At 31.8% G+C, this 17440-nt stretch overlaps 1 protein-coding gene across 1 annotated transcript in view; it reads left to right on the top strand.

The window, feature by feature from the left end:
- Positions 1-17440, top strand: part of LOC133205155 (mitochondrial sodium/calcium exchanger protein-like) — a 48260-nt gene that overhangs the window by 20578 nt on the left and 10242 nt on the right. The window contains exons 11-15 of the mRNA XM_061340900.1: positions 6935-7056; positions 13064-13141; positions 15030-15105; positions 15192-15272; positions 16429-16490. Of these exons, the coding sequence (XP_061196884.1) occupies positions 6935-7056; positions 13064-13141; positions 15030-15105; positions 15192-15272; positions 16429-16490 (419 nt within the window). The remainder of the gene's footprint in view (positions 1-6934; positions 7057-13063; positions 13142-15029; positions 15106-15191; positions 15273-16428; positions 16491-17440) is intronic.

The raw sequence follows: 17440 nt of genomic DNA, 5'->3' as shown, positions 1-17440 counted from the left end.
TATATATGAACAACTAACCTGACTTTCAATTTTGACTACCACCCAATCTCTAACTGGATGCAAAAAGCTGGCATATAGGGTTTAATATTGACATAAAATTAACAAAATCGAATTTTTTCTCTTCTTGGTAACCATAGCAAAGTGTTGTATTTTTCAACAAACTTTATTAATATATGATATTAAACTTTAGTTCTACCAGATAAGTACTATTCAAGGTGAGTCAAATAATATGTTTCTTGATTAAAAGGTAAGTATATTCCTAAAACAGCAAGAAATATCACTTTAAACAACTAGTACGTTGTTTCCATGGTTACACTGCAAAGTAACAATTAATCCCAATTTTTCTTATGTTGTCGGTGTTGCAAGATCCTAAGGATGTATATGTGCCAGTCATGAATTTTATTGTTTTTCCTCAATATAGTAGCATTAACCGAATCATAGCAACAGATTTTGCATGGTAACACTGTGTTACCATGGCAACCATGAAAGTTATATTTAGAATAATATTACCAATACCTAATTACTTAACGTAGGTCGCGTGTTTGCAGGCCATTTAAAAGTGTCCGAAAACATACCATGAAAATTAGTGATATGAATCCTCTACCTTGGTTTTATATTCTCTGAAATTTTTATAAAATTCGTCTGCATCGTTTTTGTGTAATTAAATCCCAAACATGCCATTGTTGTCGGTACATTTTCGACGTTATTCTATTGAATTATATATAAGAAAAACGTCGTTTTCGGCTCGTTTTGAGGCAAGATTTTGTTTCAAAAAATATCAATAACTTTTAAATGGTGCAGACGAAATTGTTTTCCCTTTGGTATTTTAACAAAGAATTGATTTGAAATAAATCAATGTGAAAAAATTAATGTGTCTTCGGGTTAGTTTTCGCGTAATTTAAATGTGGACAATTGCTTTTATATCGCAAAATGTAACATTTTTTAGAACGACGCCATAAAATATCGCGACGTCATGCTTGACGTCGTGAATATCTATCCGGTATTCAGTGCAGAAATATGAGCTAAAATAATTTTTATAAAAAAGAAATTCACGTCTATCTGCTTTCAAGTGGCCCATGAATCATATCATAATAATTTAATATCAATGAAATGATTATTAGATATGTTTCTCTTCAGATTAGGATTTTTGTACGTCTTATATTAGTGAAAATTCTCGCAAGGGACGTAAAACAACAATCAATCCTTTAGTTTATTTCTTCCAATTTACATGTATTTCTTTATGTGTTATTTTCTTACCGTTTCTTTTCTGTTAGTTTTGTTTTGCTTTTTTTCGTTGATTAGATGTATTCTTACATTTGGCTGTATATTTTTCTTTTCAAGTGTGCTGGCGGAAAACGGTTTCCTTTAATTCAAGTATATAAAATGTTTTTATTTAGACCATTCAGCAAGGCGCTCTCTCAAATCTAGGAATTTCTGCCAAATATCGTCCCGGCTAAATACAATATATTTTCAGTATATATTTAAACAAAATATTTATTTTTACATACCACATTTTCAGAGGGGAAAATGGGACGAGGATTTAAAAATTAATTTTATCTGACGTAATCAACAGCCAGGTTTTTTAGAACATTAATTCTATTTGTTGGACATGGAAAGCAAAGTGGCGAATAAGCTATGTAGGTAACAGCATTGCAAGCTGTTGCTTAGGGGACGATCAATTCAAGGGGGGGGTTTACAGATTTTGGTAATAAATTATCTGTCCTCGAAAATGTTGAAAATAAATAATCTGTCTTCCACTGGGCAAGAAAATCAATAATTTGTCCAAGACTAGTTCTAGCACCCCCCCCCCCCCCCCCCCCCCCGGGAGTTTTCAACTTTGATGTTCTCTTTTCTTTCTTTTTTTTTTTATGCTCGTCAGACTTTTTTCAGTGAAGAAGAAATAAATAATCTGTCCTTGTTTTTTGGAAATAAATAATCTGTCCTTCATCGAAATGAAAATAAACAATCTGACTCCGTAAAATGTGCCACCCCTCTCCCTCAAAATCAAGTAGTTGTCCCCTAACAGGAAGTCAGTGCTGCTAAAAAATTGTCTTAATGTTTCATCGTACCTTAGCAGTATTTAATTTATGATAAACTTGTACATCTATATATTTTAAAAAATATCTGTTTAAAAATAAAATTTAATCTTTTGATGTAACAGGTGTATTTGCGATTTTTTTTAATAATGGCTTCTTTCTTAATAAAACAAAACTGATAATTCAAATACGATCAAAGGAAAAAAGGTCAGTTGAACCTTGTGTCCATATCGTTTCGCGATACCAAGTGAGAACAAATCAATCGCAATTTCTCGGGCCTTTCCGACAAGCCGAAAAAACAACCACTTGTTTTTCCTAGTTTGCAGGAAAGGCCCGAGAAGATGCGATTGATAACAAATAATTAAACTTTTTTTTAATATTTCCAGTGCCGATCATTCGAATAAGCCTTCTTCACTAAATTACCAATACCAACAAAAGTTTTATCTAAGTATTGTATCGACTATACAAATCGTAAAAAGCCTTCATTATTTGTGATAAGTTGTTGCTTAAATAATATAACACTAAACTACCAATTCCAAAAAAAGTTATAGCTAAATAATGATATACTGAAGAATTTAATAAAACAAAAATCATTGCAGATTTCTTTTTCATTGTGACGTCGTAATCAAATGTGCAGAAGAAAGTTGCCCAAATCATATAAATTGCGTACCCAGTTTTAACGACGTCAGCAAACCCGCGACCTACGTTAAGGTCAAGTATTTTTTATTGTTTTTCTTAGGTTGTTGATTGAGTTTGATCATGTAACATCTATCATTTGTGAATATTGAGCGTTTTTTTTAGCATTTTTTAGCATCTAAAATGTATTCCAAATGTACCCATGGTTACCAGTTATTAAGAGATAAATTCTAAATAGTTTCTTTATAGCATAGGTGGCAACAAGGTGTCATGTTTTTGGGAGAATGATTTGTTTGTTTTTCTTAGTCTTTATTAAGGCTCAATAAAGATTCAGAGTAGCTGAAAATCTCAATTTTTTTCAACTTTTCTGGCTGTTACCATAGCAACCAAGACACATAGCAACGAGATTTTATTTGATATATGTTTCTGGTGTCAAGTTGTAATAATGGGCAAAGTTTCATCAAAATCGGTGACGATGCGTGGCAAAGAAGTTTAAGTGGTTTCAGAGAATCGCTATTAATTTGTATTCAACTGAGAGGAGTTATTCCCCTTTGCTATATACTTTTGATAATTAATCACTGTAAATAATGTACTTGAAAGGTTAATAGAATAGGAGAATTATGCAAGATTTTTTATTGTATAATACAAAAAGTACTTTTATAGTTTAAATGATCAGGTAGACTTGTAAGTAATAGATAAATAAAAAATGAGACAAAAATAACTTGTCTTATTCAATGTTCATCAAAGACCAAAGGAGTCCAATGTAAGAGATTTCATCAAGGAATTAAAATAGTACAGAATCAGTGATAATTTGTTAATATACTGTATGGTGATAGTGATAAATGGGGAACAGATTAGAACCTACTTTATGAACTGTTAATGAACACTAGACTAATTATTTTGTTGATCCTGATCACCCTATTTTTCTTGCTTTTGGGCAACAAAGCTTCACCTTTCAGTTCATTTTATACTCTACTAGATGAAATCCCGCGCAAGCGCGGGGAATTGAATTTATACCACTACCGATAGAAAATATTATGTAATTTCTACTGACAGTCTACAGGCTTATAGCAGGAAGAAATACTTTGTTCAAAATCCCGCATGAAGTAAATGTACATGTATGTCTCCACCCCCATCCACCTCCCTTTTTGTAAGAAATTGAAAAATAACAATTTCATTAATTGATGTTTATTATGAAACCTGCTATACTATGTTATGGATATTGTACTTCAGATGCTCTTATTTCATTTCCGTCAAGGATAAAATCAGCGAATATACACATTTTACTGATAAATTTATTTATTCTTTGTCTTTTTTGGGGGGGAGGGGGTTAAAAATTCACAGGTACTTGAGTCTTGGTTCATAAATATGTATGTACCTTATTGATATGTAAAAAATATACTTTTATTTACTTTTTTTTTTACATATCAATAAGGTACATACATATTTATAAACCAAGACCCAAGTACAGGGTCTGTGTGAAAATTAGCTTATAACGCCTTATGAATAGGCCGAGTATTTGATACAAAGACGTGTATTCAGAAAAAAAACTGAAATGTATTGATTAAAACACAAAATTTTACAGTTTTAATTGTATTTGAACAATACCTTATTCATTAATTTTCTCTTTTCATTTAAGCAAGTTTATTACAAAGTACATGTACAAATTGTACTTCAAGTTCATTGCCATGATGCTTTCAGTAAGGAATATAGGAATATAAATTATATATACAAATTTTACTGATAAATTTATTAGAAAGCCTACTACATATATGTAGTAGTCTTTTGATATATAAATATATTCACAACTTATAGTGTTATCAATGATTTGCCATTTTTCAATGACCATTCACACGAAAGCTTTTTTTATGTTCTTGCAGCTATAGTTGCCTTGTTTTTCTTTTTAACATCGGGTTCGATGCTATATGATGTTCTAGAAGCTTCCTTCAATATTTAGATCGGTGAATGACAAAAATAATTTGGACATTTCCCTTTTTAGTTGGTTATCACAATCTTTTTCTTTTATATCATTTAAATCAAGCTTTGATTGAATAAATCAGTGTTGACATTTTATGAAATAAATAAACAATTGCTTGTTGTCAGTTTCATTAAAACTTTCCAGTAATCTAGATCCGCCAACCGGAAACGTCACTGTACTCACATTTTTGCTATTTCATGGCTGTTTATATAAAATAAAAGTAGACTTTTAATTTAATGTACGATACTTACTATGCGAGTGAAATCTAAATATAGTTTATGGACATCATCTTGTATATAGTGTATTGTTAGAGGAGTAAGTAAGAACTCTGGTGCACCCGTTTCGGAGTTTATTTGCAAAATTTATTAATTTATAAGTATAGATGGATCCTCTAAATTCTTGTATTATACTCAGGTGACCGTTAAGGCCCTTGGCCTCTTGTTTTGATAAGGCGCCAGCTGGCGCCTAAATTTTAGAGGCCACTTAGAGGCCTGTTTTGTACATTATTTTCCTAGAAGGCAGAAAACTATAGAAGATAAATTTTGAAAGAATTTTCACATAATTATTTAATTTATATTAACCAAAACAAATTTGTTCATCATAATCAATATCAAATTGAGTACCCTGAATTAGTTTAGCTGGAATTAGACCAAAACCGTATTAGTGATTTGAAAAAATTTGACAACTTATTAGTCCCCTACCAGTGAAACCAGATGGGACTATCTGTCCGTCTCTCTAGCTGTCTGTCTGTTCGTCTGTCTGTCCCTCTGTCTGTCTGTCAGTCTGTCCCACTTGGTTTTCCGCACTTTTTTTCAAATGCTTGTAGATATTGAGATGACTTCTGGTATGTGAGTGTATCTTGATGAGTTACAGATCAAGTTTGCATTTTGTTCCGCTCCATTGATTTCTGACAGAATTACGACCTTTTCAATTTCTAAGGGTTTTCCGCAATTTTTTTCAAAATGCTTGCAGATATTGAGCTGATTTTTGATATGTGATTTACGTTGATGAGTTATAGATCAAGTTTACATTTTGTTCCACTTCATTGATTTTTAACAGATTTATGGCATTTTCATTTTTAACGGGAACCAGATTACACTTGCTGGTAGGGGACTAGTATTGCTAATGCAATATTCTCAAAATGCTTGTTTTTGTTTGTTACTTCTTACTTCAAGTGCACCAAGTTTTACTGGCTAGAGACTTACAATGGGGGATTTACTAGGTGTATTTGACATTGATAATAAAAGCAGGCCTATATGTAGCCTTAAAATTTCTTCTTTTGTTGTTGTGTTTCATGATACACTGTCTCTTTTTCTAAGTAATTTAATTTAAATAGAAAAAGCACTAGTGTGAAGTGTGTGTGTCCTAAATACTCTTGAACAGTGTTCTTGAAATACTATATAGTGCTATTTGACCTTTCAGTCCTAACTTACTAGTAAATAGGTAGCAAGCAATAGGGTTACACATGCCTATTCAGTCAAAAGTCTGGAGTATTGTATCTTCTTACCAATGTTGTGGAGATATTATGTAGAGATTCATTGGACAATGTACACTCAATCTTATGCAAAAAATACAGATGTAAGATGTGACCAAAAAGAGGTCAAAACATTAAGGTCAGAGTTACCCTGAGTCCAAACAGTGCTGTGGAAATATGTAAAGTAACATTTGCTAAAGAGATGGTATAGATGACAAGAAAAACATAGATATATTTGAAGACCTAGAGGGCTGGAACAAAGTTAGTGTGAGTTCATGATATGTAGAACTTTCTGTATCAAACTTACTACAGAGTTGGTAGATTACAAGGAAAACAAGTCTGGAAAAGTGAGAGTGAACAATTCAAAGATCAAGAACAAAAACTTTGTTAAGTGTAAACTAAGCTGTGGGCACAATTTAAAGAGAATTAATTAACTTTTCTGTCTCACACTTGCTATAGAGATGAATGGTAGCCAGAGGAAAATGCTCATTGATTCCATAGTGAAAAAGTCAAGGTCAGAGTTGTGATGAGTGTTAATTAAGTTTTGTACACAGTATATGGAGTATAACTATGCATTTCAGTCTTATAATTAGTACAGAAATGCGAGTACCCATGGAATTCCAGGGCCAATAGGTCAAAGGTCAGTTAGACTGATGGTATTCAGAATGTAATGATCACCATATAAATTTGTTGATTGAGCAATATGTTCTTTGAATGCAGTTTTGTTGCAATGAGATTCTCTGTTTTGCAGTGCCCTTGTTTTAATTTTCATCTTTTTTGCTAGCTTTTTATTCAATTTCTGATTGACAGTGGGATTAAAAACAATAGGAAGCAGTTTTCCTGTCTGGGCTCTTGTTCTCATCATTGGAATAATACTCAGTCTTCTGGTTTTCTTCACATCTAAAAATGACGAACAACCAAAATATCACCCAGTAAGTATTTTTTTCCCAGCATTCTTTGAAATAAAACTTTATATAAAATCAGCTGAAATATTTTTATATTAATAAGACATGGTATGTAAAATATCACGTGACTAATGGCCAGTGTGGTCACGGTCTAATTTCGAGGAGGGTTCAAGTCAATTTGTGCTGGAAAGACAAATCTGTGATTCCCTTAACTTTGCAGAGGTGTTTATTTCTGCTTAAAGCACGGTTCTGTGGTAATTTTGAAGTTTTTGTGTGTGATTTGGGAGTTAAACATTTAAAGAAGTAATGCCATTTCAAAACAGAGAGGATGAGAACAGTTCACGCAGTAATCCTACCCTCTCGTCAGAAGTCAGTGGGGCGTCACTTCAGATGTCCGCTATCCACGATAGCCTTCGGACAATTACTGGTAAATTGGACAGTATAAACATTTTGCAACAATCTGTAAATAACATGAACAGAGATCTATGGGATGAAGATGGCCTAGACGATCGTATTAAATACATTGGCCAACAGCACGAGGATAATGTTGGAGAAATTGAAACTTTGAGATTGGAAAATAATTATTTGCGAAAAGAACTCGAGGTCTTATGGACCTTAGAGGTAGATCCATGAGGGACAATATCCTTGTGCATAATTTAGCTGAGGAAGAGCAGGAAGATCTAAGTACAAAAGTGAGTGAGCTGATCAAAGAGCATTTAAATTTGGATGTTAGCTTTATTAGGATTCACAGAAACGGTCAGAGATCAACGGGAAACTCTAGGCCTAGGTCAATTACGGGGAAATTATATAATTATAGTGACAAAGATCTTATTCTCCAAGCGATGCGCCAAAAGAGGGAAGATGGCACAACTGACAACATGCCGTTTTATATCACACCGCAGACTCCTCTGCAAATTAATGAAAATAAAAAGAAACTGCAAGAGATGAATGCTAAGTATAGAGAAAATGTGAAAACAAAGATTGTGGGGAACAAGCTCGTATTCCCGAATGGATCTGTGTATCGGGATAAGGTTCTACCACCAAGAGCCGAGGACCTCCTGATGCTCGACAGAGAAGAAATTGAGAAACTAGAAGAAGTTGAGGTTAATAAGAGTGATACGGTTACAGAGGATGGGAATGTCTTTACATCGTTGGTTGCAGAAATTCAAACCTATGCACAAGTCAGGAACTTGTACAAAAACGTCTTGCGCAATCCAGATTATGCTTGTGCTAATCATAACATTTTAGTGTATAGGTTCAAAGATGCACAGGGGCGAGTTCACGATGGTTACTGTGACAACGGGGAGTATGGAGCCGGGCATCGAATGCTGAAGGTACTTGTTAATGCGGAAGCATCAAATACTGCAATTATTATTTCGAGGAAAAATGACAGGCATTTGGGACCCCGTCGCTTTGAAATTATGAGTGAACTTGTCAAAAAGCGGTTAGACACACTTACTAAATATTTTACATTGAAAAAAAACAACAGTTAAATAGAAATCTTGTACAATATGTAAAAGTGAAATTTCTATTTTTCCATCCTTATCTCTTTTTTTTTTTTTTTTTTCTTCTTTTAAGAATATTTTTTTTAGACTATTGCATTTATTAACTTTCCGGGAAAACATACGTTAACCATACATACTCATGTTTTACTCGGCAATATTCGTTTCCGATAGTAATTGTTTTGGGAATTACCATTGCTTTTTTGAGGTAAATACAGATTGATTTATTCCTTTTCTCCATTAGGAGATATGTTCAATCGGCTGGCGTTAGCTTTAGCCTTTTGTTTGTGTAAATATGCAACATTTTTTTTCTTTTTTGTATTCATCTCTTTCCTTCTCTTTCTTCACTACGGGCACTATTTTGATTCTTTGTTGATGTTCCTGTATGGATACGATTAAAGAAAACCATTTAAAAATACTCACAGTTAACTGCCAAGGTCTCGGAGATAAAAATAAAAGATTAGATGTTTTTAATACTCTAAGAAAAAAGAATTATAATGTTTATTTTCTACAAGATACTCATTTTATAAGTGATGATGAAAAAATTATTCAAGCACAGTGGGGCTGTCAGGCTTTTTTTAGTTCTTTTAAGTCAAATTCACGTGGAGTAGCAATACTGTTTAATAATAACTGTGAAATAGATATTCACAGACACTTAAATGATGAAAATGGTAATTATTTAGTTATAGACTGTGCTATTGAGGGTGTACAATTTATATTAGTTAATATCTATGGACCTAATTCAGATACACCAGTTTTCTATTCTAATCTGATGAATGAGATAGAAAATTTATATACAAATCAGGAAATTATCATGGCAGGGGACTTTAATTTAGTTCTAGATAAAGAAATAGATTCCATGAACTATAAAAATTTAAATAATCCCAAAGCAAGATTGGAAGTTATGAATTTAATGGAAAAGTTAAATTTAAAAGATGTGTTTCGTGAAAACTATACACAAGTTAGACGCTATTCTAGGAGGAGAAAGACACCTTTAAAACAGGCTAGACTTGATTTTTTTCTTATCTCTGAATCATTGGTCCCTTCTGCTACTTGTATTCAATATGAAAATAGTTACAGATCAGACCATTCCCCAGTTGTAATGTCCATAAAGATAAATAACTTTGTAAAAGGCAAAGGTTTTTGGAAGTTTAACAATTCCCTTTTAACAGATAAGGATTATTTAAAACTGATAAAGGAAAAAATAAATGAAGTGAAAACTCAGTATGCTTGCCCAGTATACAACATGGTCAATCTTAGTAGTATCAATAATGAATTCTTATTTTTTACTGTCAATGACCAGTTATTTTTAGATATTTTACTTATGGAAATTAGAGGAAAGACTATTTCTTATTCAACATATAAGAAAAAAAAGATGATCGAAAGAGAATTAAATTTAGAAAAAGAGATTCTATATTTAGAACAAAATCTGACGGAAAATTTACTCGCAACCCTTACAAAGAAGCAATCAGAACTTGAAGGTATACATAAGACTAGATTGAAGGGACAGGTTATTCGATCTCGAATGAAATGGATTGATGAAGGAGAAAAACCAACCAAATATTTTAGTCAGTTGGAATCTAGAAACTATATAAGTAAACAGATACCAAGAATAGAAAAAAAAAATGGTACTATTGTTTCTGAACAGTATGACATTTTGAATGAAACTAAATTATTCTATGAAAATCTATATAAAAAAAGAGATATTTTAGAGAATGAAAATTATAGTGAAAAACTAGCAGAATATAAGGATATCCCAAAGTTATCCTTAGAGGAATCTCAAAGTATAGAGGGCCCTGTAACAAAAAAGGAGGTACTTAATTGTCTTAAACAAATGAAGAATGATAAAAGCCCAGGTCCAGATGGATTTACTTGTGAATTCTTTAAATTTTTTTTGATAGATATTGGCACATTTGTGACGCGTGCAATAAATGACTCGTACGTAAAACAAAGTTTCTCTGAATCCAACAAACTAGGTGTAATAACTTGTATTCCAAAAACTGGAAAACCACGACAATTTTTAAAAAACTGGCGTCCTATAAGTCTCTTGAATGTTGTATACAAATTAGCATCTGGATGTATTGCTGAAAGAATAAAAATTTTCTTAGATAAGTTAATACATGGAGACCAAACTGGGTTTATCAAAGGCAGATTTATTGGAGAAAATATTAGATTAATATACGATATCATGCATCAAGCTGAATTAAGAAAAATACCTGGTCTTCTAATGTTTATTGACTTTGAAAAAGCATTTGATACAATTTCATGGAATTTTATACACCAAACATTATGTTTTTTTAATTTTGGTATATCAATTAGAAATTGGATAAAATCTTTCTATAGCAATATCAAATCATGTGTTATTCAAAATGGGATTGTGTCCAAATATTTCTGTCCTGGGAGAGGTTGTAGACAAGGGGATCCTATTTCCCCTTACTTGTTTTTACTCTGTGCAGAGATATTAGGTATTTTGATTAGAAAAAATAAAGACATAAAAGGTATAACCATTGATGGTGAAGAGTATAAGTTATCACAATATGCAGATGACACTTCTGTTATTTCTGATGGTTCTCCAAGCTCATTAGATGGAATTACAAGAGTATTAGATTATTTTGCTGCAATTTCAGGATTAAAGATAAATTTTACAAAAACAAAACTGATCTGGATTGGAAGCAAGAAATTTTCAAAAGAAGTGTTTCATCACTCCAGATGGAAGTTTGATCCAAATAATACAACCTTCGATTTATTAGGGGTTCAGTTTTCTATTAATCTGGATGGAATAGTAGAAATGAATTATAAATTAAAAATAGAAGAGATTAAGAAAGCCATGATACAATGGAAAGCTAGAAAGCTCACTCCTCTTGGAAGATTGACTGTAATAAAAACATTATTAATTCCTAAACTAAACAATCTAATCCTAACATTACCAAATCCCAGTGAAGAAGTAATAAGTGCTTTTGAAAAAGACTTGTATAATTTCCTTTGGAATAAGAAGAATCATAAAATTAAGAAAAATGTTATAATTCAAGACTACAGATATGGTGGTCTAAAGATGATAGATTATAAAGAATTTGTTACATCATTGAAGGCAAGTTGGATAAGACGGGTAATACATTCAAAAGCCAAATGGGTCAGCTTACTTGAGGCAGAATTAAAAACAAGTATAAATCATCTTTGGGTGTTTGGAATTGATTATATTAAGAATTTAGGCAATAACTTGAGAAATAAATTCTGGAAAGATGTATTTTTTAGCTGGTCTAAAGTATATCAGAATGAAGCTATGAATGGTTTAACACTCCAGCAAGAACATGTTTGGTACAATCCAAAGGTCACCATTGGTGGCCGGTCAATTTTTATTAAAAGTTATTTTAATTCTGGTTTTGTTTTTATTAATGATTTCCTTGATCCAAATGGTAATATTTATAGTTTTAATCATATTCAAAATAACTTTAATGTGAAAACAAATTATATTGAATATGCAGGACTAAGAACTGCTATGAGAAAGAGACTAGCCTGTTTTAAAGATTACAAAACAATTTCAATTTCCAGACCACTTATTCCTGCTAGTTTACTTATTTTTTTCAAGAGTAAAAAAGGGTGTAAAGATATGTATAATCTTCTCATTAAAAATAAAAAGGGTGAAATAAGTTCAGTTATAAAATGGAGAAAAGAAGGAGAACAATTTTGTGAGGCATCATGGGAAAAAATATTTGAGCTACCATTTAAAACAACTCAAGAATCTAAATTTCAATGGTTACAATTTCAAATTTTACATAGAATAATTCCTACTAAAAGTTATCTTTACAAATTAAAATTAATTGATTCACCGTTATGTTCCTTCTGTGATACTGATATTGAAACTATTGATCATCTTTTCGTTGATTGCTTCTGTGTTAAAGAACTTTGGTTGGAAATTGAAGAATGGATTTTGAATAAACTAAACCGGTTAGTTTGTTTCGATATGAAATCAATCTTGTTTGGTAAATTTACAAACAGAGAACAATACAAGTTTGAAAATCTCCTTATTATGACTATCAAACAGTATATTTTTTCGAGTAAGTTCAAAAATCCAATAAAATTAAGCATTGAGGAATTAAAACATGTAATTACTGACAGAATTAGAGTTGAAAAGTTTTTACTGTTAAAAAACTGTAAATTTGAGGAATTTACAAGACACTGGCAGGAAATTGTTGAAAAATTGTAAGAATTCAAAAATCAATTTTTATTAATATTTTGAAGGTTCAGTGCCCCTCCTTTCTCATCCCTCTTTCCTCTCCATCTTCCCCCCTCTTCTTTTCTATCTTTTCTTAATCCCCCCAAAAATAAAATTCTTTCACACATTTTTTTTTCTTAATATAACTGTGACTGTTTGTATTTATAATTTGTGTGATTGAAGAATAAAAAAAAAAAAAAAAAAAAAAAAAAAAAAAAAAAAAAAAAAAAAAATAAGACATGGTATTTCATATAATCAATATGCTTTGTTTCATGCTTATCTAAAGTATAATTTGTTACCATGAATATTTTGTTTTCAGCTGTTTGCCTATGTGGGTTTTGTAGTAGCAGTGGTCTGGATATATTCTGTAGCCAATGAAGTGGTCAATATTTTACAGGTACATGTGTTGATGTAGCTTCAATATTTTTTTTCATGAATTCTTGACGCATTTGGACATAGATATTTTTAGGTGTATTGCCATGATGTTTTTCCTTTTTTTAAAATTTTAATTCTGCAACTTTAAGTTTAGGTTTTGAAGATGTTGATTGGCCAACTTTCATTTGGGAACAAGTAATAGCAAATAAAATTAACATCAAGTAGTTCATAATGACACAAAAAGCTACTTTGATAATTGCAATTTTCGCAATCAGTATTTCTTTGTGTTTTTTCTGTTTGTTTCTGAAAAGCTAATTTATTGTATTTTTCTATGTTTTCAAAAAAAAAAAAAAAAAAAATCATAAAAATTGGGGAAATTTAAGAAATTGTTCTAATTTATGCCTCTCTTGTGGCCTCCCTGACAATCCCTGTATGCTTTGATTCAAAATTAATGATAGCTTTCAAGTTAAAAAAAAGGCATTGTGGATATTGCCTGGCAATTTTTATATAATAAATACCAGCATATAAAGAGTAATGATTGACCTAAGTCAGAAAATATTCAAGTTTTGCAATATCCTGGATCTTCTGTTTTCTATGAAATAAATTGAATATGGGGGAACATATTTTTCTGGAATACTTTAAAGTTGTTGGGGAAGTAATTTCTTTAGGGAATGTCGTGTTACAAAAACATCAGTTTTATTTCAATATTTGTGGCTAAGGTTACCTGAGAAATCAACAAAAGTTGATCCCCCCCAAAGATTATCTAAAAAATTATCTAGCATTTTTAATCAGACATTCACACTCTGATACGTATTCATTGGAGCTTTTCAAGTGTGTCACACATTTCCTATGACCTTGACCCCACCATTCCTAATTTTGCATTGAACTTAGTTTAAAAAATGGTTCATGATATTTTTTATAAAACTTCATACAAAGTTACAAATTAATGAGAGCTATTCAACTCTATCGTATTTTTTGCTCGCCTGAGCCAAGGCTCAAGTGAGCTTTTTTAATCAAAATTTATTCATTGTCTTTTGTTGTTGTCATGTTCATTGTCATTGTTGTAAACATTGCACACTTCCATATTCCTCTGTAGAACCACTGGGCCAATTTCAACTAAACATGGCACTGAGTATTTTTGGGTAAAGGGGATGCAAGTTTATATAAATGAAAGGCTTACCCTCTTCCAAGGGGAGATAATTAAGAAAGTGTAAATTGGAGAGGTCATTTAGAAATCTTCTTCTCAAGAACCACTGGGCTAGATGTGAAAGCTTTCTGAGGTAGTGTAGATTCAAGATTGTTCAAATCATGACCTCTTGGGGTAGGGTGGGGCACCAATGGCAGTCAAAATTTTACAGAAGAATATATATGAACAACCTTTTAAGGCTTTAAAACAAAGCCATGATTAGTAATATTTATATGGAAGCATCCTCAGGTAGTGTAGATTTAAGATTGTTCAAATCATGACCCACAGGGGTAGGATGGAGACAACATATTATCTTACTTTACATTGGAATATATAGGTGAAAAATCTGCAAATAAAGAACAGAAGTACTATAGTACTTAATTCAGGTGAGCTTTGTGCATAAATTCTGCACAGTCAAAATTTCTTAGAATATCACCCATTGTGAAACAATGTTGACTGTTGCTACATTCTAACACAATGTAGGGCATGGTTTCATTTTTCAAAGGGTAAAAGGTAAATTTTCTTCGACAATCAAATTCAACACATGAAAGTATATTATACAATTATGGACTCTTTTGGTAGTAAATATGGTATGTTATTCACCAGAAAATACCAGTATTGATATTTTTCTAGTGAGTAACAAATAACAATATGCCTGTAACCTGGTTCCTGTTGTAACTCATGTATCTGTGGTTTTTATTGACTTTAAATTTAATTATTGTAGACGTTTGGAGTGGTATTTAGTATAAGTAATGCTGTGTTAGGACTTACTCTGTTGGCCTGGGGTAATAGTGTTGGAGGTATGTATATGTGAGTGTTTAGTGCTATTTTGTATTCTATTATTAGGAATTTGCCACATGTACATGATACGACTCTTTAATTACAGATTTTATAGCTGACACTGTGATGGCCAGACAGGGTTTCCCAAGGATTGGTATATCAGCTTGCTTTGGAGGCCCATTGTTTAGTATCCTTAAGATTTCATTTTAGTGACCAGCAATATCTACACTGCATCATGGATCTATCTGTATCATACTGTATTTAGCTTGAAAATATGTAAGGAAAAATTTCTCAGGTGTCAGCCTATTTAGACCCTAAATAAAGGTTGGAAATAAGGAATTTTTAGCGACAAAGATCCCATCTGTTTGATGACATAATTATATAACTTTCAAGAAAAGCTGGGTAAATGATTCATGAATAAAACTTAAATTATTAATTCACCCAAAATCAAAGGTTCAATTGGACTTTTTTGATTTGTTTGTGTGTCGTTGTTGTCCTTAACTTTTTAAAGTTTCATAGTGAGTATGGTTGGGCCGCACTAGGGAATAAAAGTTTTACATGGGAATGTATAGGAAAATATGTTTTATAAATCTTCTAAAAAACAGTAATGCTATGAGAGCTGATTCAAATCATGCCTCCTCCCTAGGGTATCATAGGGCCAAAAAAAAGGTTCAAACTTTTACATGGAGGTTTGTAGGAATACATCTTTGAAAAATCTTTTTCAAAAACTACAGGGCTACAATATTTAAAAAAAATCCTCTTCTCAAAAAAAAATGTAAGTATTCCAAACTAATGCAGATTAATATTTGTACAAATTAGGTCCCTAGGCTAGGGCATTAGATATTTATTCAACATTTAATATGGAAATGTACTAAAAATGTTTTTTTTTTTTAATGTTGCAGGATGACACAAAATTATATTGATATGCAAGCATTCCCATATCATTAGATTTAGGTTTGTTCAAATTATGGACATTGGTGAGGATGGGGCTAAAATTGAGATTAAATTCCACATTATGCTTTTATAGGGAATAATTTTCTCCAGATCAGCAAGTCAACATAAAACAGTGATATTCAAACTTCCCATGTAGTAATGATTTAAATTTAGTTAAGTTATGATCCCTTGAAGCTACATTGGGGCAATATTGATATGTGAAAATTTTTTTATGAGAATATTAAGAGAAATATTTTTTTTAAAAACAACCTTTTAAAGAACAGCAGTAAAAGTGACTCGGGTGCATTGTGGCCCTTTTGTTTTCAGACTGTTGATGGTTTTTAATCTTCCATGTACATGTATAAATATATATAAGTCATATTACTGATATTCATTCCTTAAGAGATAAGATTTACTTTTAGGTATAGGGATTCCTTTTACAATAGCCACTGTAAAGAATGGAGACTATGACGTAAGTTTAAACTTTGATATTGAAATCTACTTATGATGTCAATTCTTTTTTGAAAGCTCCATTATCTTTTGGGAATGGAGAGTTGTAACATGGAGAATTTATATTATGTACAAGTTTTCCCTAACATAACTCTTGATGTAAAGCTTATTATAACTAAGCAAAATGTTGTAAATGCATCCATTTAATTGTGGTAACTATCATGATCTCTCTTCTCTAATTTTATGAAACTTTATGGTTTACATGTGGCCTTCTTAAAGCAAAAATGCCCTAGGAATTTCTTTTTCAGAATAGTGGAAACCCATAACAGTTCTTGAAAAGTATCTGATTTTAACATACCATTATATAGTGAAATGTGTATTTGTTCAATTGACAGCCATATAAAAATGAGCAATGTCATTTACTGTCAGGGTTCCGTATGTTCCACATTTATCTTGGTTGAGTACTTCAGGAAAGAAAGTCTCTAGTTCCCATTATGGAGAAAATTTCCACATAAATTATAAGTCCCTATCTTTATCAAATAAGAAAAGGTGGTCTTGGCATTAATGTTTGTAAAAATGTTTCCAGTAATTAAACTGGCCAGCCTTTAATATACATGGTCTATGATCTGTATTTCCCTAATGCCATGATGTCATCTATCACCAATATCCTGGGCTTATCCTCTGCTTGCAGCCAGCTCCTTATTGCTTTACAAAGTGTTGCTGCCTAACATATCCATTCTGTTTTAGCAGGATTCCTTCTACATCTGAGTCGAAATATGTATAGCAGACTTTGGATCAGGTATATCCTCTACCATTACTTGAGTTTGTAGGGTTTCCTTGTTACATGCTACATTCAGCCTTACTTTGATTTGTCAAACCTTGCAGATTTTTTAGGTGTCCTTGTCAGTTGGTATGAAGAATTGATGTAGCTTGCTTCCAGTTGAGCATGAACAAGACTGCATTCCAGGTGGT

This window comes from Saccostrea echinata, unplaced genomic scaffold (assembly GCF_033153115.1).
Source record: "Saccostrea echinata isolate AGI-Se365-2 ecotype Australia unplaced genomic scaffold, CSIRO_AGI_Sech_v1 ptg000054l, whole genome shotgun sequence".
NCBI classification, from domain to species: Eukaryota; Metazoa; Mollusca; class Bivalvia; order Ostreida; family Ostreidae; genus Saccostrea; species Saccostrea echinata.
This window is presented reverse-complemented; position numbering and strand designations above follow the sequence as displayed.